Raw genomic sequence first — 26,648 nt, 5'->3', positions numbered from 1 at the left:
TGGTTTGGGGAACACAAGAGTCACTTTGTGGTAAATTAAGTGTCCCTGCGTCCTAATGGAGACAATTCATCAAGCGCTGATCTCCCCTCCTGCGTTGAGAGTTTGTTATTGTTACAGTTTGTTCAGGTCAGACCCTGCGGTTCCAGCCGTGTTCCCAAAGAGTGAAGGACGCGGGACTAGGGTGGGGAGGGGAGGAGTTGGGACACACTCACCGGGATAGGACCAAGGTCAGAGCGAGAGATGCCCCGCAGACTGGAGGGATAAAAAGACCGGGGATGGAGCCACGGCTACAAAGTAGTCAGTCAGTGGTGAGAAGTACTGGAGGTGGCAATTTGGAAGTAAGGATTGCGGATTAGTGATGGGTGTGGAGAAGAAGGAGCACGGTGAGAACAGCTTACAAGCCATAGCCATCGTGCTGCTGTGCTGTGGACTGCTCAAGATGTTGCACCTGCTGGGAGTCATCTCTGTGGAGGGTGAGTCACTCTAGACCACCCTCTAGTAGTCAAAGTTGTCTTTTTAGAGAGTTTTCTATACGTATGTGATGATCTTGCTGTGTCTATCTGTTACGCTACCTCACTGCAGAACTGTATCGGAAATGCAGCCTTTATTCAGCGTTATTCACATGTGAATAATATAAGTACAGTCTACTATACAGCATTATTCACATGTGAATAATATAAATACAGTCTATTATACAGCATTATTCACATGTGAATAACATAAATACAGTCTATTATACAGCATTATTCACATGTGAATAATATAAACAGTCTATTATTCAGCATTATTCACATGTGAATAATATAAATACAGTCTATTATACAGCATTATTCACATGTGAATAATATAAACACAGTCTATTATACAGCATTATTCACACGTGAATAATATAAATACAGTCTATTATACCGCATTATTCACATGTGAATAATATAAATACAGTCTATTATACAGCATTATTCACATGTGAATAATATAAACAGTCTATTGTACATAATTATTCACATGTGAATAATATAAACACAGTCTATTATACAGCATTATTCACATGTGAATAATATAAACAGTCTATTGTACATAATTATTCACATGTGAATAATATAAACACAGTCTATTATACAGCATTATTCACATGTGAATAATATAAATACAGTCTATTATACAGCATTATTCACATGTGAATAATATAAATACAGTATATTATACAGTGTTATGCACATGTGAATAATATAAACAGTCTATTGTACAGCGTTATTCACATGTGAATAATATAAATACAGTCTATTATACAGCATTATTCACATGTGAATAATATAAACAGTTTATTATACAGCATTATTCACATGTGAATAATATAAATACAGTCTATTATACAGCATTATTCACATGTGAATAATATAAACACAGTCTATTATACAGCATTATTCACATGTGAATAATATAAATACAGTCTATTATACATGTAAGTACAGTCAAAAAGGAACATATGCATTATACAGTCTGATGACTGTCGGTATGAAGGACTTCCTGTGTCGTTCCGTGTTGCATTTTGGGAGTCTGAGCCTTCCACTGAACGTGTTTATTCTCATTACTTTGCACCTCTCACTGTGATGCATCGCTCCTCCACGCCACTGCAACAATAAACACATTGCTCAGTGAAAACTTCTCTGGTAGTGTTAGCACTGAGCATCGGTTATTATTGGTGGCGACAACTCATGGAGATTTTGGAGGTGTACCTAATGTTATGTCTATTGAGTGCGTGTAAATTAACATTTTTTGGGGGGGTTTAAAATAACAGAAAATAGCTCTCAGTGTAATGCAGTATATGATACAGATTTTCTTTTAAAAGTTTGGTATTGCTGTAATGTGACAGTAAAAACACAGTATATATATTTTTATTTTTACAATATATTATATCACAGTATTTCATAAGCTGTTATAACTATGTGACAGTGTTTTATTTGTCTATTATTATCATTTACAATGGTGTTATTGTTGCGGTGCTGTGTAAGCCATTGTTGTTCACAGTAATATAAAAACTTTTTGTTTGCACTTATTTAAAAATTGTGTATTATTATTATTATTATTATTGCTGTTGTTATTTTTGTTCATTTTTTTCCTGGAAGTATTGATAATAACACTAATAATAATAATAATAGTTTTTTTAATTATGTAAACTATTGTTATGAATCTCTGACAGTATTAATAAAAACACAATTTCTAATTAGGGTTAGGGCTAGGGTTAGGGTTAGGGCTAAGGTTAAGGTTAAGGTTAAGGTTAGGGTTGGAGTTGGGGTTGGGGTTGGGTTTAGGGTTAGGGTTAGGGTTAGGGTTAGGGTTAGGGTTAGGATTGGGGTTGGGGTTGGGGTTAGGATTAGGGTTAGGTTTAGGATTAGGGTTAGGGTTAGGCATAAAGAAAAATAGTTGGTTAGGGTTAGGGCTAGGGTTGGGGTTCGGGTTAGAGTTAAGTTTAGGTTTAGAGTTAGGCATAAAGAAAATAGTTTGTTAGGGTTAGGGTTAGGGTTAGGGTTAAGGTTAGGGTTGGAGTTGGGGTTGGGGTTGGGTTTAGGGTTAGGGTTGGGGTTGGGGTTAGGATTGGGGTTAGGATTAGGGTTAGGCATAAAGAAAAAGAGTTGGTTAGGGTTAGGGCTAGGGTTGGGGTTAGGGTTGGGGTTAGGCATAAAGAAAAAGAGTTGGTTAGGGCTAGGGTTAGGGTTAGGGTTAGGGTTAGGCATAAAGAAAAAATAGTTGGTTAGGGTTAGGGCTAGGGTTGGGGTTCGGGTTAGAGTTAGGTTTAGGTTTAGGTTTAGGGTTAGGCATAAAGAAAAGAGTTTGTTAGGGTTAGGGTTAGGGTTAAGGTTAGGGTTGGAGTTGGGGTTGGGGTTGGGTTTAGGGTTGGGGTTAGGCTTAGGGTTGGGGTTGGGGTTAGGATTAGGGTTAGGGTTAGGATTAGGGTTAGGTTTAGGATTAGGGTTAAGGTTAGGGTTAGGCATAAAGAAAAACAGTTGGTTAGGGTTAGGGCTAGGGTTGGAGTTAGGGTTGGGGTTGGGGTTGGGGTTAGGCATAAAGAAAAAGAGTTGGTTAGGGTTAGGGCGAGGGTTAGGGTTAGGGTTAGGGTTAGGCATAAAGAAAAATAGTTGGTTAGGGTTAGGGCTAGGGTTGGGGTTCGGGTTAGAGTTAGGTTTAGGTATAAAGAAAATAGTTTGTTAGGGTTAGGGCTAGGGTTCGGGTTTGGGTTAGGGTTAGGGTTAGGGTTAGGGTAAGGGTTAGGGTTGGAGTTAGACCCAAAACCCTAACCCTAACCCTAACCCTCTAACCAATTTTAATTTGTACAATTATTTATTACAGTATATTACAGTATTTCATAAACTATCGGTAATACCTCTGTGGCACTTTTAATAAAACAAATAATACGAAAGGGACAAGTGGTAGAAAATGGATGGATTTCAATTATCTACCATTATTTAAAAAAAAATGTGTATTAATATTTTCTATTATTGCTGTTGCTATTATCATAAATAGTATCATTAATTAGCCCAAAAATAGACCCTGGGTTGCACTTTGGCCCACCTTACCTTGCAGTGTTCTACTCAAGAAGGGCAAATCAGCAAATGTGCATGTGGTGACCTGCAGGGCTAATAGAAATGCTTTAGTGTCAGGACGTTGGACAGACAATTTATGGACTTGCTGCATAGATGATTTTTGTATAGCGAAAAGTGCAGAATCAATGAACTTTGACCCCCTGTGACAGTTAAGTGAAGCGGAACAGGGGACACCTCTGGACAATGAGACTCTATAGAAGCTATTTACACTGGAATGAAGGTACATTCATTATTATACCCACAGGGACTTTTTGTATAGCACAGAGGACAATAAGGTTAGTTGTTCTACTCATATCTCACCACCAGAGGACGCCATTTCTAGAATGTTAATATACAGGTAAAAGCCAGTAAATTAGAATATTTTGAAAAACTTGATTTATTTCAGTAATTGCATTCAAAAGGTGTAACTTGTACATTATATTTATTAATTGCACACAGACTGATGCATTCAAATGTTTATTTCATTTAATTTTGATGATTTGAAGTGGCAACAAATGAAAATCCAAAATTCCGTGTGTCACAAAATTAGAATATTGTGTAAGGCTAATACAAAAAAGGGATTTTTAAAATGTTGGCCAACTGAAAAGTATGAAAATGAAAAATATGAGCATGTACAATACTCAATACTTGGTTGGAGCTCCTTTTGCCTCAATTACTGCGTTAATGCGGCGTGGCATGGAGTCGATGAGTTTCTGGCACTGCTCAGGTGTTATGAGAGCCCAGGTTGCTCTGATAGTGGCCTTCAACTCTTCTGCGTTTTTGGGTCTGGCATTCTGCATCTTCCTTTTCACAATACCCCACAGATTTTCTATGGGGCTAAGGTCAGGGGAGTTGGCGGGCCAATTTAGAACAGAAATACCATGGTCCGTAAACCAGGCACGGGTAGATTTTGCGCTGTGTGCAGGCGCCAAGTCCTGTTGGAACTTGAAATCTCCATCTCCATAGAGCAGGTCAGCAGCAGGAAGCATGAAGTGCTCTAAAACTTGCTGGTAGACGGCTGCGTTGACCCTGGATCTCAGGAAACAGAGTGGACCGACACCAGCAGATGACATGGCACCCCAAACCATCACTGATGGTGGAAACTTTACACTAGACTTCAGGCAACGTGGATCCTGTGCCTCTCCTGTCTTCCTCCAGACTCTGGGACCTCGATTTCCAAAGGAAATGCAAAATTTGCATCAGTCTGTGTGCAATGAATAAATATAATGTACAAGTTACACCTTTTGAATGCAATTACTGAAATAAATCAAGTTTTTCAAAATATTCTAATTTACTGGCTTTTACCTGTATATGAAGAGTTCAGACAAATTCTGTCCTTTGTCCTTGTTTTGAGTAAGTCAATGTTTTTGTGGAGCTTTTCATGAAACAATTTAATCTTTTTAACAATCAAAACAAAAGTCTCAATTTTAGAAAAAGAAAACCAACACATTTATTACTGAAGTGAATCATTAACTCATATTATGGTCTACATATGGTGAATGTTCATATTCACCTTGGAGAAAGCGAACCACCAAGTTTAATTAAATAGTGGTATTTCAGTTTAGATGAGGCCCTTAGTTTGATATTCGCAGGTGGATTGGATCACTTCTCGTAGGAAGAGAGGCTCTAATTGGGACCTCGGAATGCAAAGGTGATAGCCCTACCCTTGAGAAAAGACTACAGTTAAGTTAAAGTTAAAGTGCCAATGATTGTCCCACACACACTAGGTGTGGCGAAATTATTCTCTGCATTTCACCCTTGATCACCCCCCTGGGAGGTGAGGGGAGTAGTGGGCAGCAGTGGTGGCCGCGCCCGGGAATCATTTAGGTGAGTTAACCCCCAATTCCAACCCTTGATGCTGAGTGCCAAGCAGGGAGGTAATGGGTCCCATTTATATAGTCTTTGGTATGACTCGGCCAGGGTTTGAACTCACAACCTACCCATCTCAGGGCGGACACTCTAACCACTAGGCCACGGAGTAGCTAGTCACTACCTGTCAAGCTCCCCCTCCCCCCTCTAGGGGAGACCGGATGCAATGGACGTCGAGTGGGTCTAGCATAATATTGTGAAAGTCCAGTCCATAGTGGATCTAACATAAAAGTGTGAGAGTCCAGTTCATAGTGGATCTAACATAATATTGTGAAAGTCCAGTCCATAGTGGATCTAACATAATAGTGAGAGTCCAGTCCATAGTGGATCTAGCATAATAGTGAGAGTCCAGTCCATAGTGGATCTAACATAATAGTGTGAGAGTCCAGTCCATAGTGGATCTAACATAATAGTGTGATAGTCCAGTCCATAGTGGATCTAACATAATAGTGAGAGAGTCTAGTCCATAGTGGATCTAACATAACAGTGTGAGAGTCCAGTCCATGGTGGATCTAACATAATAGTGAGAGAGTCTAGTCCATAGTGGATCTAACATAATAGTGTGAGAGTCCAGTCCATAGTGGATCTAACATAATAGTGAGAGAGTCTAGTCCATAGTGGATCTAACATAATAGTGTGAGAGTCCAGTCCATAGTGGATCTAACATAATAGTGTGAGAGTCCAGTCCATGGTGGATCTAACATAAAAGTGTGAGAGTCCAGTTCATAGTGGCTCTAACATAATATTGTGAAAGTCCAGTCCATAGTGGATCTAACATAATAGTGAGAGTCCAGTCCATAGTGGATCTAGCATAATAGTGAGAGTCCAGTCCATAGTGGATCTAACATAATAGTGTGAGAGTCCAGTCCATAGTGGATCTAACATAATAGTGTGAGAGTCCAGTCCATAGTGGATCTAACATAATAGTGAGAGAGTCTAGTCCATAGTGGATCTAACATAATAGTGAGAGTCCAGTCCATAGTGGATCTAACATAATAGTGAGAGTCCAGTCCATAGTGGGGCCAGCCGTAAACCATCCCGAGCGGAGACGGGTCAGCAGCGTAGAGATGTCCCCAACCGATGCACAGGCGAGCGGTTCACCCCGGGTCTCGACTCTGGACAGCCAGCACTTCATCCATGGCCTCCGGACCTGTGCCGCCCCCCTCCACAATTATAAGACGCACTGCCGATGAGCGGGTCTAGTCAGGTCTTGTTTCATGCAAAAGGCGCACCGGATTATAAGGCGCATTAAAGGGGTCATATTATTATAATTTTTCTAAATGTAAAAGACTTCCTTGTGGTCTACATCAGTGTTTTTCAACCTTTTTTGAGCCTTGGCACATTTCTTTCATTAAAAAAATCCCGAGGCACACCACTAGCAGAAAACATAAAAAAATGAAACTCAGCAGCCGATATTGACAGTAAAAAGTTGTTCTTGCAATTGTTGGATATAAACTCCAACCATAACCAAGCATGCATCACTATAGCTCTTGTCTCAAAGTAGGTGTACTGTCACCACCTGTCACATCACACCCTGACTTATTTGGAGTTTTTTGCTGTTTTCCTGTGTGTAGTGTTTTAGTTCTTGTCTTGCGCTCCTATTTTGTTGTTGATTGTCGTGTCATGTACGGGATGTACTTTGTGGACGCCGTCTGCTGCTCCACACGCTGTAAGTCTTTGCTGTCGTCCAGCATTACGTTGTTGTTTACTTTGCAGCCAGTTCAGTTTTAGTTTCGTTTTGCATAGCCATCCCTAAGCCATACTTGCCAACCCTCCCGATTTTCCCGGGAGACTCCCGAATTTCAGTGCCCCTCCCGAAAATCTCCTGGGGCAACCATTATCGCAAATTTCTCCCGATTTCCACCCGGACAACAATATCGGGGGCGTGCCTTAAAGGCCCTGCCTTTAGCGTCCTCTACAACCTGTCGTCACGTCCGCTCTGCCCCCTACTCCGCAAGGGAGAGGGGGGCAGAGAAGAAAAGAAAAGAAACGGCAGATCAACTGGTCTAAAAAGGGGGTCTATTTAAAGGCTAGAGTATACAAATGAGTTTTAAGATGGGACTTAAATGCTTCTACTGAGGTAGCATCTCTAACTGTTACCAGTGGAACATTCCATAGTACTGGAGCCCCAATAGAAAACGCTCTATAGCCCGCAGACTTTTTTGGGGCTCTGGGAATCACTTATAAGCCGGAGTTCTTTGAGGGCAGATTTCTTGCCGGGGACATATGGTACAACACAATCAGCAAGATAGGATGGAGCTAGACCGTGTAGTATTTTATACCTAAGTAGTAAAACCTTAAAGTCACATCTTAAGTGCACAGGAACCACATCATGGATCGGGACAACGGAGAAAACATCGGCACAGAAAGTAACAAGTTCAAATGATGGATTAAGGAGGTGATCGAATTAAGGAAGCGGCCCAAGGAAATCATCAATCGGGATGATGGAGCATACTTGGGACTCCCTCCTCCATTAACCATCAAGCCAACCAGGTAGACTTGAGGCCTATAAGAAGAGCTGATAGGCAACATGTCACAGTGGTCAGGTGACCCTTCTGAAGAAGACTGCAGACGACAGACAAGAAGCAAGGACCCATGCAGAGACAGAGTTCAATTTAGCTCATGCGGAGAACGCATGGAGCTGCACACTTAGTCACAGTCTCACCCTACGCTCTAAGGTTCAGCTCCTGCGTCCCTCTTTTTATTCAGGAGTTCCACAGTCAACATCACTGAGGCCGCCTCTAAAAGGAGTGGTCACACATATCATGCAAAGCAGGTACAGTACGCACAATACGTGACGGAATGTGCTGGGGGCCTTGTGATTTCGCCTTGTCTCTGCTTCGTCTGCGTGCTGTCGTCTTATCTTCGTTGAGATCCTTGAAGTCCTTGGCTGTTAGCGGGCTAAAACAAAGATAACATCTGCGTCCGAGGCCACCCCTCAGACAAGAAGTTTTGTCCTTGCACAGATAGGAAAAATACAGCTTGAGCTCAATAGCTAATAACTACAGCAACGGACTTTAAGCATACTAAAGTTGTGTGATAATATATATACATGATTATTTTAACAGGTAAAGATTCCATCTAATATACCGAGAATATGGTCTGATTACAAGAACATTTGAAAAAGTATATTTCATAACAAAACAATTGTCCAGTACTCCCCACCTCCCCATATACCGCGGCGTAATGAGTCATTAATGGTCAGCCAGTGAGAGGAGGAGCCATTCCAAAGTCCTCCACCTCTCATGTTCTCTTCTGAGCCGTCCATCCCGACTCCCGTACTCGCACGCCGTGTCAATAACGTTGTCTCCTGTGCGTCACCAGACAAAGCTGACGATGACCTGGAGATGACCATGGTGTGCCATCGACCGGAGGGCCTCCACCAGCTGGAGGCTCAGACCAATTTTAGTAAACAAGAACTCCAAGTGCTCTACAGGGGCTTCAAGAACGTACGTTATGACAACTGTTAGCGAATGTCTCACGTTATTGGCGTTTGGCAAAATAATGATGTTTTTATTGAGCTGTTATTGACGATTGTGCATTTTCTCCAGGAGTGTCCAAGTGGAATCGTCAGCGAAGAAACCTTCAAGCAGATCTACTCCCAGTTCTTTCCTCACGGAGGTCCGCCTCACTCGCCGTGTTACCGTCAAGTAGACTTGCAAAGGGGTGGAAATGTTTCCGGTAAATTTCCGGAAACTTTCCGGAAATTTACCACGGGAAGTTAAGCTCGGGAAGTTTGGAAAATGTGACCATTTTTTGATTATTCAAAGTTGGACACCGTCCATCTCTCACACTATTATGTTAGATCCACTATGGACTGGACTCTCACTATTATGTTAGATCCACTATGGACTGGACTCTCACACTATTATGTTAGATCCACTATGGACTGGACTCACACTATTATGTTAGATCCACTATGGACTGGACTCTCACACTATTATGTTAGATCCACTATGGACTGGACTCTCACTTATATGTTAGATCCACTATGGACTGGACTCTCCCACTATTATGTTAGATCCACTATGGACTGGACTCTCACACTATTATGTTAGATCCACTATGGACTGGACTCTCACTTATATGTTAGATCCACTATGGACTGGACTCTCCCACTATTATGTTAGATCCACTATGGACTGGACTCTCACACTATTATGCTAGATCCACTATGGACTGGACTCTCACACTATTATGTTAGATCCACTATGGACTGGACTCTCACACTATTATGTTAGATCCACTATGGACTGGACTCTCACACTATTATGTTAGATCCACTATGGACTGGACTCACACTATTATGTTAGATCCACTATGGACTGGACTCTCACACTATTATGTTAGATCCACTATGGACTGGACTATCACACTATTATGTTAGATCCACTATGGACTGGACTCTCACACTATTATGTTAGATCCACTATGGACTGGACTCTCACACTATTATGTTAGATCCACTATGGACTGGACTCTCACACTATTATGTTAGATCCACTATGGACTGGACTCTCACTATTATGTTAGATCCACTATGGACTGGACTCTCACACTATTATGTTAGATCCACTATGGACTGGACTCTCACTATTATGTTAGATCCACTATGGACTGGACTGGGAATTTAGCAACCCTAGTGTCATGTTGTTGTCGTTTTGAAACCGTGTGGTGAAATTGTGTGTCTTCCGCACCCGCAGACGCCAGCGCCTACGCACATTACTTGTTTAACGCCTTCGACTCGGCGCAGACAGGATCCATAAAGTTCGAGGTATGGGAAGACGTTAAAAATGGTGACTCTTGTGTGGGTTTTTCAGCTTGTCTGAGACTTGTTTCCCCTCCCGTCAGGACTTTGTGACGGCTCTGTCCATCCTGCTGAGAGGGTCCATCACAGAGAAGCTCCAGTGGACCTTTAACCTCTACGACATCAACCGAGACGGGTACATCAATAAAGAGGTGTGGGGGTTTTAAGCTTTACATTTTAGTAAATTGGAGGGAAAGTCGAGTACTTCACTACTGCAAACTACAAGTAGTCACATCACTGATAGATCTTTGACATTGTGCTGTCAGGTACTACTTTTGTATTAGGTTTTAATAGTCCTCATTAAGTGCTTTAATATTATATCCAAAACCCAAAACCAGTAAAGTTGTCACGTTGTGTAAATGGTAAATAAAAACAGAATACAATGATTTGCAAATCCTTTTCAACTTATATTCAATTGAATAGACTGCAAAGACAAGATATTTAACGTTCGAACTGGTAAACTTTAGTTATTTTTTGCAAATATTAGCTCATTTGGAATATGATGCCTGCAACATGTTTCAAAAAAGCTGGCACAAGTGGCAAAAAAGACTGAGAAAGTTGAGGAATGCTCATCAAACACTTACTTGGAAAATCCCACAGGTGAACAGGCAAATTGGGAACAGGTGGGTGCCATGATTGGGTATAAAAGTAGATTCCATGAAATGCTCAGTCATTCACAAACAAGGATGGGGCGAGGGTCACCACTTTGTCAACAAATGCATGAGCAAATTGTTGAACAGTTTAAGAAAAACCTTTCTCAACCAGCTATTGCAAGGAATCTAGGGATTTCACCATCTACGCTCCGTAATATCATCAAAGGGTTCAGAGAATCTGGAGAAATAACTGCACGTAAGCGATGATATTACGGACCTTGAATCCTTCAGGCGGTACTGCATCAAAAACTGACATCAGTGTGTAAAGGATATCACCACATGGGCTCAGGAACACTTCAGAAAGCTACTGTCAGTAACTACAGTTCGTCACTGCATCTGTAAGTGCAAGTTAAAACTCTACTATGCAAAGCATAGCATTTATCAACAACACCCAGAAAGGCTTCGCTGGGCCCGAGCTCATCTAAGATGGACTGACATCGTGTCCTCCGGACCAAAGAGGAAAAGAACCATCCGGATTGTTATAGGTGCAAAGTTGTAAAGCCAGCATGTGTGATGGTATGGGGGTGTATTAGTGCCCAAGACATGGGTAACTTACACATCTGTGAAGGCACCATAAATGCTGAAAGGTACATACAGGTTTTGGAGCAACATATGTTGCCATCCAAGCAACGTTATCATGGACGCCCCTGCTTATTTCAGCAAGACAATGCCAAGCCACATGTTACAACAGCGTGGCTTCGTAGTAAAAGAGTGCGGGTACTAGACTGGCCTGCCTGTAGTCCAGACCTGTCTCCCATTGAAAATGTGTGGCGCATTATGAAGCCTAAAATACCACAACGGAGACCCCCGGACTGTTGAACAACTTAAGCTGTACATCAAGCAAGAATGGGAAGGAATTCCACCTGAGAAGCTTCAAAAATGTGTCTCCTCAGTTCCCAAACGTTTACTGAGTGTTGTTAAAAGGAAAGGCCATGTAACACAGTGGTGAACATGCCCTTTCCCAACTACTTTGGCACGTGTTGCAGCCATGAAATTCTTAGTTAATGATTATTTGCAAAAAAAAAATAAAGTTTATCAGTTTGAACATCAAATATGTTGTCTTTGTAGCATATTCAACTGAATATGGGTTGAAAAGGATTTGCAAATCATTGTATTCCGTTTATATTTACATCTAACACAATTTCCCAACTCATATGGAAACGGGGTTTGTAATAACGAACATAATGTTTAATGAATACCTCTCTGACAGTGGCAATCAAATCCATGCATTATTATCTTCATGAAGGCAGAATTTGTGACCTTGTTCTTCTACTGCATCTCATAAGATTGTGTTCCTAATCAAGTGTCCTGTGAGTGCATACAACAATATTGGATGGGTGACATATGTTTTTCTGTCTCTGTGTTGTTGTCCCAGGAGATGACAGACATCGTCCGGGCCATTTATGACATGATGGGGAAGTACACTTACCCGGTCTTGAGAACGGACGCACACAAGCAGCATGTTGATGCTTTCTTTCAGGTATGCAACATCAACTCTTATACAACAAGCTTGGAAGAAACAACAGTATAATACACACTGATTTACTACACATCACACTCACTACACTGCAAAAACTGCAATCTAAGTAAGATGAAATATCTCAAATAAGGGTGATATTTGCTTATTTTCTGTCTGATAAGATAATTCTTCTCACTAAGCAGATTTTATGTTAGAGTGTTTTACTTGTTTTAAGTGTTTTGGTCCTAAATGATCTCAGTAAGATATTACAGCTTGTTGCTGATATTTGATGAGCTATATTGAGTAAAACATGCTTGAAACTAGAATATCAAGTGTTGCAAAGCTGTGTCATCAACACTCACAAGTATAAAACTACTTTTTTAAAGTCATCATTTCTTATTTCAAGCATGAAATAAAAAAATCATGACTTTGACACAATTGTGTCTCATAATTAAAACAGATGACAGCCAAATGGACTTTGCTGGTTTATTTTCAATGAAACAATAGAAAACACGTACTTATATAGTAGTACAGTTGGCACAGTACAGTAAACTGACAGTTAATATTTAAACATTTAACATATTACATTTCTAACTATTTTGAACAGAAATAGTTCATGCACATTCAGGTAAATTCTTCATAATTACAATTTAAAAAAAAATGGACCGGGCTGTAAATATATATATATATATATATATATATATATATATATATATATATATATATATATATATATATATATATATATATATATATATATATATATATATATATATATATATATATATATTGTTGCGTTTTGGACCAGTTGTTCCTCCCAGGGAATTCAAGTCACAAGTCGCTCCCAAGCTCTTTACGACACTTAAAGCTGAGTTGAATAACCACCAGAGACAGAATAGGTATTTTGTAATATATTTGCAAAGCTTTGCAGATATACATTGAGACCAGTCCAGCATAGAACATTCAATTGCGCCGCTAAGATGGTCTGCCCCCCCCCGACCAAACCCTCTCCCCTCTTAAGTCCCTGGCAGTCATGTCTCTCTAGGCAAAACAAATGCCCATTATCGCTCTTTCTAACATTCCAAAGCTTCAAGGTTAACACACACAGTTTACTTGCAGACAAACAGAAAGAGAACAAATGGAAAAACACGAGCTGTTTTCAAATATGACTATGAAATAAAAGAAGTAACACTTAAATTCGGATATATGTAAATATCTGCCTCCGACAAAATATATATATATATATATATATACATATGTGTATATATATATATATATATATATATATATATATATATATATATATATATATATATATATATATATATATATATATATATTTACAGGGGTGTGGGAAAAAGTCGATTCGAATTCTAATCGCGATTCTCACGTTGTGCGATTCAGAATCGATTCTCATTTTTTAAAAATCGATTTTATTTTTTTAATTTATTTTATTTTTTTATTTATTTTTATTATTATTTTATTTTTTTTAATTAATCAATCCGACAAAAAAATACACAACAATACCATAACAATACAATCCAAGTTGATAAAACATTGTCATTATAAAAGCTTTTTACAAAAATCTACTACTCTGCTTGCATGTCAGCAGACTGGGGTAGATCCTGCTGAAATCCTACGTATTGAATGAATAGAGAATCCTTTTGAATCAGGAAAATATTGTTTTTGAATCGAGAATCGCGTTCAATTGCAGCCCTAAAATATGTATATATATATATATATATATATATATATATATATATATATATATATATATATATATATATATATATATATATATATATATATATATATATATGTGGCTCGTAGACCCCGAGAGTAACAAGCGGTTGCCTTGTTGCCTTTCCATTAAGAAAAATAAGTTAGTTTTTAGTATAAGTTTGCTGGTTTCAAGAAATGTAATGCCGAGCACATATCATTATGTCAAGATAATTTACTTAATTTAAGAATATTTTTCAACATACTGAGCAAAAAGGTCTCATTTGTTTTTTCTATCAAGAAAAGTGCACTTGTTATTAGTGAGAATATACTTACCGTATTTTTCGGAGTATAAGTCGCACCGGAGTATAAGTCGCACCTGCCGAAAATGCATAATAAAGAAGGAAAAAAACATATAAAAATCGCACTGGGGCCCGGCCAAACTATGAAAAAAACTGTGACTTATAGTCCGAAAAATACGGTATTTTAAGGTATTTTTGGATTCATTGAGGTTAGTTAATTTGACTTGTTTTGGAAAGTCTTGACAAGCCAAATTTTCTTGTTCTATTGGCAGATAATTTTGCTTAGTTCAAATAAAATACCTTTAATTTTTGTTTTGTTTTTTCTTGTTTTTAATCACTGACTTTTTGCAGTATGTGGGCTTTAATCCCAGGAACACCAAACCTACCGTCAAACATGGTGGGGGTAGTATTATGCTCTGGGCCTGTTTTGCTGCCAATGGAACTGGTGCTTTACAGAGAGTAATATATATATATATATATATATATATATATATATATATATATATATATATATATGTATGTATGTATAAGTGCATATATACATGTATGTGTATATTTTAGGGCTGTACCCTAAATACCCACACATGTCTGAGCAATGTGACTTGTAGTGACTCAGAGAATACTTTTTTGAAGGGGTAACTAGACAAAAATGAGCAGAACTGGCTGTGTAGGCCTGACATAAACATTTTACTTTCCTGCAGATTCCCTCAGTGAGACTGAATGGTTTCTTTAAGTTTTGCAATGTTTGGCAAGTCAAATAAAAAAAACAGTTTAATGCTGACTACTGGGAGCCCCTTCTTTTATCAACATCGATGTTCAGTTTCCAGTCAAAAAAATAATAATTCAAGTTGGTATGTCTTTACCATCTAGTTTCTATACAGTAGCCTATTTATAGGGCCCTTTAAAATGCAGTCATGGAAAAAGCTAATGGCAATAAGCCTGCAGAACTCGCCTATCTTTCCAAAATCAGACAAATGGCTACATAGTGTCACCTAGTGGTCATAATAATAATGACAAAAAAAAACATAAAATTATCTTCTAGGTCCGGGGTCGGCAACCCAAAATGTTGAAAGAGCCATATTGGACCAAAAATACAAAAAAGTAATCTGTCAGCAGCCGCAAAAAATTAAAAGTCTTATAATGAAGACTACACATGATCTAAGTGGCTAAATAGCTATATTAGCCTACTACAGGAACATGTACTATACATATAATACAATAAAGTCCCATATAAAAATATGTTTCTAGCAATACTTTAATTTTGCCTTTGAAAGTAACACTCCAATGTCCATTAGTGGAGCTGTACACATATGTTATAGTTATTTGAATGACTCTTACCATAATATGTTACGTTAACATACCAGTTGGTTATTTATGCCTCATATAACGTACACTTATTCAGCCTGTTGTTCACTATTCTTGATTTATTTTAAATTGCCTTTCAAATGTCTATTCTTGGTGTTGGCTTTTATCAAATACATTTCCACAAAAAATGCGACTTATATTCCAGTGCGATTTATATATGTTTTTTTTCCTTCTTTATTATGCATTTTCGGCCGGTGCGACTTATACTCCGGAGCGATTTATACTCCGAAAAATACCGTAGATATCTAATGTATTCATACATTGTTTATGTATGATATACGCATGTATATATAACCTAATCATATTGTTTCTTCAACTTAAAAATAGCTGACCTTTTTTTCCCCCTTCTCTGGGATTATATTCCCAGTTTTGATCTGGGACGTCTATAAGAATATTCTATTACTGTTACGCAAACTATGAATAATAAAACATGTGTCTGTTATCATAGCTACACGTATGAGAAAAAAGCGGGTGAAAATCAGTGGTATTCAGCATTGGCGTTGTTAGGCCTATTTTAGGGGGGCTCAAGCCCCCCTAAATAATTTGGTGTTATATTTTTTTTTTTTTACAAATACAATAAATAATCATATAACCTGTTATTATTCACTCAGTTTCCCCTCACTTCGTAGCGTAAGGTAGAGAGCCCCTTTAGTGCGTCGGTATCCAATCCATTCCACTTGTTCATATAGAAAATGCCCACATCACTCAAACTCCAGTCCGCATTTTCTCTGCGACCTTGCTTGCGGTCCTGCAGGTGTACGAAGCACATTATCTTCCTTTACAATGAGTGAAGCTGCACGAAACCTTGTGTGTAATTGTAAATAATTTAGTTTTTAAGTTTTGTGTTTCTTGTAGAATCTATATAAAGTAATGTACATTAGCCTATTGTTAAAATAATGAAAAAAACATAATTAAATATATTTGTTTTATTGTATTGTTACATTAATAGCTGTCATACTTGCCAACCTTGAGACCTCCGATTTCGGGAGGTGGGGAGTGGGGGCGTGGTCGGGGGTGGGCGGGGCGTGGTTGGGGGCGTGGTTAAGAGGGGAGGAGTATATTGACAGCTAGAATTCACCAAGTCAAGTATTTCATACATATATATATATATATATATATATATATATATATATATATATATATATATATATATTTTTTTTTTAATTTTTTTTTTTTTTTTTTTTTTTAATATATATATATATATATATATAGATAGATATAGATATCTACATCCTGAAAATATGCAAATTAACTGTGTTTAGATAATTGATACTTCAAACTTGCATAAATAAATATTAAGGAATGTAACATAACTTGGCTTCTGAGAGTTTCAAAATGTAATGAATAAAATGCTAAAGTTGTTGATAAACAAGCAATTATTTTAATAATTAAATATGGTAATTTTAAATGAATTATTATGATAATTTAAAATAAATTATTTCAAATATGTTTATTTTAATGTATAATTCTATGGCTGGATGTAATCACGAAAAAATACAAATAAAAATACAATTAATTTTGATGTTTTTAGCAAAATATAGTAAAAATGTATTTAGTTTTTTTTTTTTTTTTTTTTTTAATTAATAAATATATTTATTTTTAGGTAAGATAAACATAATAATACAATTTATCTCTAGTCTGGATGATTTAGTTCTTGTCACCCTGTTGTCCTCCCGTCGTGAAAAAAGGCTGTCCTCACTCAAGTCCGCATGGAGCTGGAGGGGGCGTGGCTTCCAGCTCCGGCTGAAAATCGGGAGATTTTCGGGAGAATATTTGTTCCGGGAGGTTTTCGGGAGAGGCACTGAATTTCGGGAGTCTCCCAGAAAATTCGGGAGGGTTGGCAAGCATGATAGCTGTTGTATTATTATAGGATGGCTTGTTAAACATTTCATTGAATTTTCAGAGGGAGGAAAAACCAAAGACATTTAATATAAAATGTAAAATTAATAAATACATAAAAAGAAAAAGAAAAAAAATGGTTAAAAGCCATCGTCCCGGGGAGCATTTCATTTCGTCCCGTGCATTTTTTAAAAATAATAATAATAACAATGAATAATTTCTAAGTCTTTGTTAGCCGTTTGTGAAGTTTTGTGCTCCTGCGTAACATTCGCTCGCATCCTGTGCATCTCCTGGGGCCAAGCCCCCCTGTCCTCAAAAGCTAGTGACGCCCCTGGTATTCCGTGAGGTAAGATGAATCAGTTCATTGCTCCTGCCAAATGAATTGCACTGAGTGGAGCGGATCACCACTCCAAGATGGCGGCCCCGCGTCTCGTCAGCGCCAGTAGGCAATAGCGCTCTATGCTGCGTACCCTTATAACATGTCTATGGTGTCCCCTAGTGGTCATAATAATAATGACAACAACAAAAAACCCATACAATTCTCTACTAGGTGGAGCATGTTTGTTTCTTTTATTCCAGCATTCGACATGCTTGTGTGTTACAACATTAACGTGTGTAACTTAAACTTATAATGACAGCTTTGTGATGCATTACCTATTGACTATGAATGTTGAATATGTTACCTCTTGTCCACAGAAAATGGACAAAAACAGAGACGGCGTGGTCACCCTGGATGAATTCATCCTTTCTTGTCAAGAGGTATACCTTCTATTCCCTTCCCTCAGCTCGACTACAACGTTGTTGACACCACTTCTCGTCGTCGTCGTCGTTGTTTGCACTTTGCCAGCGCAGGTGTGAGAAACGCAATCACGCGGCGGAATTTCATTTGAACAACCCCTCACAAATCCATTGGAGTTTATTGCCACACCTGTGCTATCCCCTCCTAACGCCATGATCCACAGTCTTTGGAGGTCACCACATTAGGTACACCTGTGTCTAATGCACATCTGGGCAAATTAAGGCCCGGGGGCCACATGCGGCCCGTCAATCTGGCCCACCGGACATTCCCAAATAATTTTTTTAGATCTTTAAGATGTAAAGTGTAGCTGCAGTCATGTTTTCTAATGACCGTAAGTCTTCAACTATACTAAGTATTTCAATGGTTGGAATCTGCACTTTTGGATGATATACTAGTTACTATGGGCATCTAATTAGTTACTATTAGGGATGTCCGATAACGGCTTTTTGTCGATATCCGATATTCCGATATTGACCAAACCCTTAATTACCGATACCGATATCAACCGATATATACAGTCGTGGAATCAACTCATTATTATGCCTAATTTGGACAACCAGGTATGGTGAAGATAAGGTACTTTTTAAAATAAATAAATAAATAAAATCAGATAAATAAATTTAAAAAAAATTCTTGAGTAAAAAAGAAAGTAAAACAATATAAAAACAGTTACATAGAAACTAGTAATTAATGAAAATGAGTCAAATTGATATATATTGATATATAATGTAGGAACCACAATATTAATAACAGAAAGAAACAACCCTTTTGTGTGAATGAGTGTGAATTAGGGATGTCCGATAATGGCTTTTTGCCGGTATCCGATATTCCGATATTGTCCAACTCTTTAATTACCGATACCGATATCAACCGATACCGATATCAACCGATATATACAGTCGTGGAATCAACTCATTATTATGCCTAATTTGGACAACCAGGTATGGTGAAGATAAGGTACTTTTTAAAAAAATCAATAAAATTAAATAAGATAAATAAATTAAAAACATTTTCTTGAGTAAAAAAGAAAGTAAAACAATATAAAAACAGTTACATAGAAACTAGTAATTAATGAAAATGAGTCAAATTGATATATATTGATATATAATGTAGGAACCACAATATTAATAACAGAAAGAAACAACCCTTTTGTGTGAATGAGTGTGAATTAGGGATGTCCGATAATGGCTTTTTGCCGGTATCCGATATTCCGATATTGTCCAACTCTTTAATTACCGATACCGATATCAACTGATACCGATATATACAGTCGTGGAATCAACTCATTATTATGCCTAATTTGGACAACCAGGTATGGTGAAGATAAGGTACTTTTTTTAAAAATCAATAAAATAAAATAAGATAAATAAATTAAAAACATTTTCTTGAATAAAAAAGAAAGTAAAACAATATAAAAACAGTTACATAGAAACTAGTAATTAATGAAAATGAGTCAAATTGATATATATTGATATATAATGTAGGAACCAGCATATTAATAACAGAAAGAAACAACCCTTTTGTGCGAATGAGTGTGAATTAGGGATGTCCGATAATGGCTTTTTGCCGGTATCCGATATTCCGATATTGTCCAACTCTTTAATTACCGATACCGATATCAACTGATACCGATATATACAGTCGTGGAATTGACACATTATTATGCCTAATTTGGACAACCTGGTATGGTGAAGATAAGGTACTTTTAAAATAAATAAAATCAGATAAATAAATTAAAAACATTTTCTTGAATAAAAAAGAAAGTAAAACAATATAAAAACAATTATATAGAAACTAGTAATTATTGAAAATGAGTCAAATTGATATATATTGATATATAATTTAGGAACCACAATATTAATAACAGAAAGAAACAACCCTTTTGTGTGAATGAGTGTGAATTAGGGATGTCCGATAATGGCTTTCTGCCGGTATCGGATATTCCGATATTGTCCAACTCTTTAATTACCGATACCGATATCAACCGATACCGATATCAACCGATATATACAGTCGTGGAATCAACTCATTATTATGCCTAATTTGGACAACCAGGTATGGTGAAGATAAGGTACTTTTTAAAAAAATCAATAAAATAAAATAAGATAAATAAATTAAAAACATTTTCTGGAATAAAAAAGAAAGTAAAACAATATAAAAACAGTTATATAGAAACTAGTAATTAATGAAAATGAGTCAAATTGATATATATTGATATATAATGTAGGAACCACAATATTAATAACAGAAAGAAACAACCCTTTTGTGTGAATGAGTGTGAATTAGGGATGTCCGATAATGGCTTTCTGCCGGTATCCGATATTCCGATATTGTCCAACTCTTTAATTACCGATACCGATATCAACTGATACCGATATATACAATCGTGGAATTGACACATTATTATGCCTAATTTGGACAACCAGGTATGGTGAAGATAAGGTACTTTTTTTTTTAATTTATAAAATAAAGTAAGATAAATAAATTAAAAACATTTTCTTGAATAAAAAAGAGAGTAAAACAATATAAAAACAGTTATATAGAAACTAGTAATTAATGAAAATGAGTAAAATTAACTGTTAAATGTTAGTACTATTAGTGGACCAGCAGCACGCACAATCATGTGTGCTTACGGACTGTATCCCTTGCAGACTGTATTGATATATATTGATATATAATGTAGGAACCACAACATTAATAACAGAAAGAAACAACCCTTTTGTGTGAATGAGCGTGAATTAGGGATGTCCGATAATTTTCGTTTTTCGGCGGTATCCGATATTCCGATATTGTCCAACTCTTTAATTACCGATACCGATATATACAGTCGTGGAATCGACACATTATTATGCCTAATTTGGACAACCTGGTATGGTGAAGATAAGGTACTTTTTTTTTAATTTATAAAATAAAATAAGATAAATACATTAAAAACATTTTCTTGAATAAAAAAGAGAGTAAAACAATATAAAAACAGTTGCATAGAAACTAGTAATTAATGAAAATGAGCAAAATTAACTGTTAAAGGTTAGTACTATTAGTGGACCACAATCATGTGTGCTTACGGACTGTATCCCTTGCAGACTGTATTGATATATATTGATATATAATGTAGGAACCACAATATTAATTACAGAAAGAAACAACCCTTTTGTGTGAATGAGTGTGAATTAGGGATGTCCGATAATGGCTTTTTGCCGGTATCCGATATTCCGATATTGTCCAACTCTTTAATTACCGATACTGATATCAACTGATACCAATATATACAGTCGTGGAATTGACACATTATTATGCCTAATTTGGACAACCTGGTATGGTGAAGATAAGGTACTTTTTTTTAAAATTTATAAAATAATGTAAGATAAATAAATTAAAAACATTTTCTTGAATAAAAAAGAGAGTAAAACAATATAAAAACAGTTACATAGAAACTAGTAATTAATGAAAATGAGCAAAATTAACTGTTAAAGGTTAGTACTATTAGTGGACCACAATCATGTGTGCTTACGGACTGTATCCCTTGCAGACTGTATTGATATATATTGATATATAATGTAGGAACCACAACATTAATAACAGAAAGAAACAACCCTTTTGTGTGAATGAGTGTAAATGGGGGAGGGAGGTTTTTTGGGTTAGTGCACTAATTGTAAGTGTATCTTGTGTTTTTTTATGTTGATTTAATTTTAAAAAAACAAAACAAAAAAATGATACCGATAAGAAAAAAACCGATACCGATCATTTCCGATATTACATTTTAACGCATTTATCGGCCGATAATATCGGCAGGTTGATATTATCGAACATCTCTTGTGTGAATGAGTGTAAATGGGGGAGGGAGGTTTTTTGGGTTGGTGTACTAATTGTAAGTGTATCTTGTGTTTTTTATGTTGATTTAATAAAAATAAAAAAAATTTTAAAAAAAGATACCGATAATTAAAAAAATGATATCGATAATTTCTGATATTACATTTTAACGCATTTATCGGCCGATAATATCGGCAGGTTGATATTATCGAACATCTCTAGTGTGAATGAGGGGAGGGAGGTTTTTTGGGTTGGTGTACTAATTGTAAGAGTATCTTGTGTTTTTTATGTTGATTTAATAAAAAATAAAAAAATAAAAAATAAAAACACGATACTGATCATTTAAAAAATGATACCGATAATTTCCGATATTACATTTTAACGCATTTATCGGCCGATAATATCGGCAGGTTGATATTATCGAACATCTCTAGTGTGAATTAGTGTGAATGGGGGAGGGAGGTTTTTTGGGTTGATGCACTAATTGTAAGTGTATCTTGTGTTTTTTTATGTTGATTTAATTTTAAAAAAAAAACAAAAAAAAAAACGATACCGATAAGAAAAAAAACGATACCAATAATTTCCGATATTACATTTTAACGCATTTATCGGCCGATAATATCGGCAGGTTGATATTATCGAACATCTCTAGTGTGAATGAGTGTGAATGGGGGAGGGAGGTTTTTTGGGTTGGTGCACTAATTGTAAGTGTATCTTGTGTTTTTTTATGTTGATTTAATTAAAAAAAAAAAAAAAACGATACCGATTTTTAAAAAAACGATACCGATCATTTCCGATATTACATTTTAACGCATTTATCGCCCGATAATATCGGCAGGTTGATATTATCGAACATCTCTAGTGTGAATGAGGGGAGGGAGGTTTTTTGGGTTGGTGTACTAATTGTAAGAGTATCTTGTGTTTTTTATGTTGATTTAGTAAAAAAATTAAAAATAAATTTAAAAAAAAAACGATACTGATCATTTAAAAAATGATACCGATAATTTCCAATATTACATTTTAACGCATTTATCGGCCGATAATATCGGCAGGTTGATATTATCGAACATCTCTAGTGTGAATGAGGGGAGGGAGGTTTTTTGGGTTGGTGTACTAATTGTAAGAGTATCTTGTGTTTTTTATGTTGATTTAATAAAAAAAATAAAAAATAAAAAAAAACACGATACTGATCATTTAAAAAATGATACCGATAATTTCCGATATTACATTTTAACGCATTTATCGGCCGATAATATCGGCAGGTTGATATTATCGAACATCTCTAGTGTGAATTAGTGTGAATGGGGGAGGGAGGTTTTTTGGGTTGATGCACTAATTGTAAGTGTATCTTGTGTTTTTTTATGTTGATTTAATTTAAAAAAAAACAAACAAAAAAAACGATACCGATAAGAAAAAAAACGATACCAATAATTTCCGATATTACATTTTAACGCATTTATCGGCCGATAATATCGGCAGGTTGATATTATCGAACATCTCTAGTGTGAATGAGTGTGAATGGGGGAGGGAGGTTTTTTGGGTTGGTGCACTAATTGTAAGTGTATCTTGTGTTTTTTTATGTTGATTTAATTAAAAAAAAAAAAAAAACGATACCGATTTTAAAAAAAACGATACCGATCATTTCCGATATTACATTTTAACGCATTTATCGGCCGATAATATCGGCAGGTTGATATTATCGAACATCTCTAGTGTGAATGAGGGGAGGGAGGTTTTTTGGGTTGGTGTACTAATTGTAAGAGTATCTTGTGTTTTTTATGTTGATTTAATAAAAAAATTAAAAAAAAAAAAAAAAACACGATACTGATCATTTAAAAAATGATACCGATAATTTCCGATATTACATTTTAACGCATTTATCGGCCGATAATATCGGCAGGTTGATATTATCGAACATCTCTAGTGTGAATTAGTGTGAATGGGGGAGGGAGGTTTTTTGGGTTGATGCACTAATTGTAAGTGTATCTTGTGTTTTTTTATGTTGATTTAATTAAAAAAAAAAAAAAAAAAAAAAAACGATACCGATAAGAAAAAAAACGATACCGATAATTTCCGATATTACATTTTAACGCATTTATCGGCCGATAATATCGGCAGGTTGATATTATCGAACATCTCTAGTGTGAATGAGTGTAAATGGGGGAGGGAGGTTTTTTGGGTTGGTGTACTAATTGTAAGTGTATCTTGTGTTTTTTATGTTGATTTAATAAAAAAATTAAAAAAAAACAAAAAAATAAACGATACCGATAATTTAAAAAGTGATATCGATCATTTCCGATATTACATTTTAAAGCATTTATCGGCATCTCTAGTTACTATGGCCATCTAATTAGTTACTATGGTCATCTAATTAGTTACTATGGTAATCTACGTCACAGCAGCTCAGACGAGGCACCAAGCAGTGTGGGCGGGAAGCGTTTCCACAGAAGGAGATTTTCACAACAAAGTTCTAAAGCTTAGTGATATATCAGATATATCATGATGACTGTAGGCGGGTTTATTTTGTAAGAGTGCGGGTACTAGACTGGCCTGCCTGTAGTCCAGACCTGTCTCCCATTGAAAATGTGTGGCGCATTATGAAGCCTAAAATAGCACAACGGAGACCCCCGGACTGTTGAACAACTTAAGCTGTACATCAAGCAAGAATGGGAAAGAATTCCACCTGAGAAGCTTCAAAAATGTGTCTCCTCAGTTTCCAAACGTTTACTGAGTGTTGTTAAAAGGAAAGGCCATGTAACACAGTGGTGAACATGCCCTTTCCCAACTACTTTGGCACGTGTTGCAGCCATGAAATTCTAAGTTAATTATAATTTGCAAAAAATGTGAACATCAAATATGTTGTCTTTGTAGTGCATTCAATTGAATATGTGTTGAAAAGGATTTGCAAATCATTGTATTCCGTTTATATTTACATCTAACACAATTTCCCAACTCATATGGAAACGGGGTTTGTAATTAGAATGCGTAAAAAAAGAAAAGCGCATGTTTTATTGTCCTACAACGTTCAGTTCCCCACCTTGATGCTCTTCTCCCCACACACAGGATGACAACATCATGCGGTCCCTCCAACTCTTCGAGAATGTCATCTAGACAACAACCCGCCGGAGGAAAAGACAACAAAGACGTGACTTGCCTGGAAACTTTCTCGAAGGGGGTATTTTGGCGAAAAGACGGCGCCTCTCTGGGACCTCCCCTCCGTGTTCAGTGTGTAAATATACTTTTACTTTGGTAACGTTGTGACAAAACACGAGCAATATCCCGTAACGCATGCAAGAGGAAAGGTCCGCTTGGAATACGTGCGCCGTGACGCAGGCAGCAATATACCGAGGGGGGTTAAAGGTCGCCCTGCAATGTCGTCAAAAAGTGTTCCACCGCTGTCAATGTCGTGGCAAATGTTCGATATTTAAATAGTTATTTGTCGCTTCTTTTTTCCCTTCTCTGTGTCTTTGTACTTGGAGTTATTGTAGCTGCAATTACTGTTTGTTGATGTTTGGGGGACTGACACGTTTATGTAGTGCATGTGTGTGTCCCATAATGTGAACTTCCTGTTTGACTGACTATGGAAAAAAACAACAACAACAACAAATCGTCACGTGACCATGCACGTCTTCTCACGCTAGAGCAGACCTGGGCAAATTAAGCTTTTCATTCCCTAATCATTTTTTTTTTTTAGATCTTTAAGATGGAAACTGTAGCCGCCATAATGATGTTGAAGTGTATTTCTGGTCTTGTCACCCCCTCACATATACACACGGCAAAAAGACTGTCAGGTTCAAACACCGAACTATCTATTAAACGAGACAAGAAGCAAGGAATCAGGCAGACTCAGAGTTCAATTTCGCTCATGAGGAGAACGCATGGAGCTGCACACTAAGTCACAGTCTCACCCTACGCTCTAAGGCAGTGGTGCCCAACCTTTTTGTAACTGCGGACCGGTCAACGCTTGAAAATTTTTCATAAAAAAATACAGTCATGTGTGCTTACGGACTGTATCCCTGCAGACTGTATTAATATATAATGTAGGAACCAGAAATATTAATAACAAAAAGAAACAACCCTTTTGTGCGAATGAGTGTAAATGGGGGAGGGAGGTTTTTTTAGTTGGTGCACTAATTGTAAGTGTATCTTGTGTTTTTTATGTTGATTTAATAAAAAATAAATAAAAAATATATATATATATTTTTTAATTCTTGTGTGGGTACCACTGCTCTAAGGCAGTGATTTTCAACCTTTTTTGAGCGAAGGCACATTTTTTGTGTTGACAAAATGCGGTAGCACACCACCAGCAGAAATCATCGGATGTACATTGTGGACGCCATCTTTGCTCCACAGTAAGTCTTTGCTGTCTTCCAGCATTCTGTTTTTGTTTACTTTGTAGCCAGTTCAGTTTTACTTTCGTTCTGCGTAGCCTTCCCTAAGCTTCA

The 26,648-nt window shown here is 36.9% G+C and overlaps 1 protein-coding gene across 5 annotated transcripts in view; it reads left to right on the top strand.

The window, feature by feature from the left end:
* The window catches only part of LOC133576953 (A-type potassium channel modulatory protein KCNIP1-like), a 165,869-nt gene extending 139,453 nt beyond the window's left edge, over positions 1-26,416 (top strand). For 4 of the 5 annotated variants that reach the window (XM_072912368.1, XM_072912369.1, XM_072912371.1 and 1 more), the window contains 6 exons: positions 8,775-8,899; positions 9,002-9,071; positions 10,154-10,224; positions 10,302-10,409; positions 12,286-12,390; positions 18,291-18,639. In XM_072912368.1, coding sequence (XP_072768469.1) covers positions 8,775-8,899; positions 9,002-9,071; positions 10,154-10,224; positions 10,302-10,409; positions 12,286-12,390; positions 18,291-18,452 — 641 coding nt within the window. In that variant the 3' untranslated portion in view covers positions 18,453-18,639. Of the gene's footprint in view, positions 1-8,774; positions 8,900-9,001; positions 9,072-10,153; positions 10,225-10,301; positions 10,410-12,285; positions 12,391-18,290; positions 18,640-25,266 lie in introns of those variants that run through there. The other variant, XM_072912372.1, reaches the window with a different exon arrangement.
* The last annotated feature ends 232 nt before the right edge of the window (positions 26,417-26,648 follow it).

Source organism: Nerophis lumbriciformis, linkage group LG36, assembly GCF_033978685.3.
Source record: "Nerophis lumbriciformis linkage group LG36, RoL_Nlum_v2.1, whole genome shotgun sequence".
Taxonomy (NCBI): Eukaryota; Metazoa; Chordata; class Actinopteri; order Syngnathiformes; family Syngnathidae; genus Nerophis; species Nerophis lumbriciformis.
This window is presented reverse-complemented; position numbering and strand designations above follow the sequence as displayed.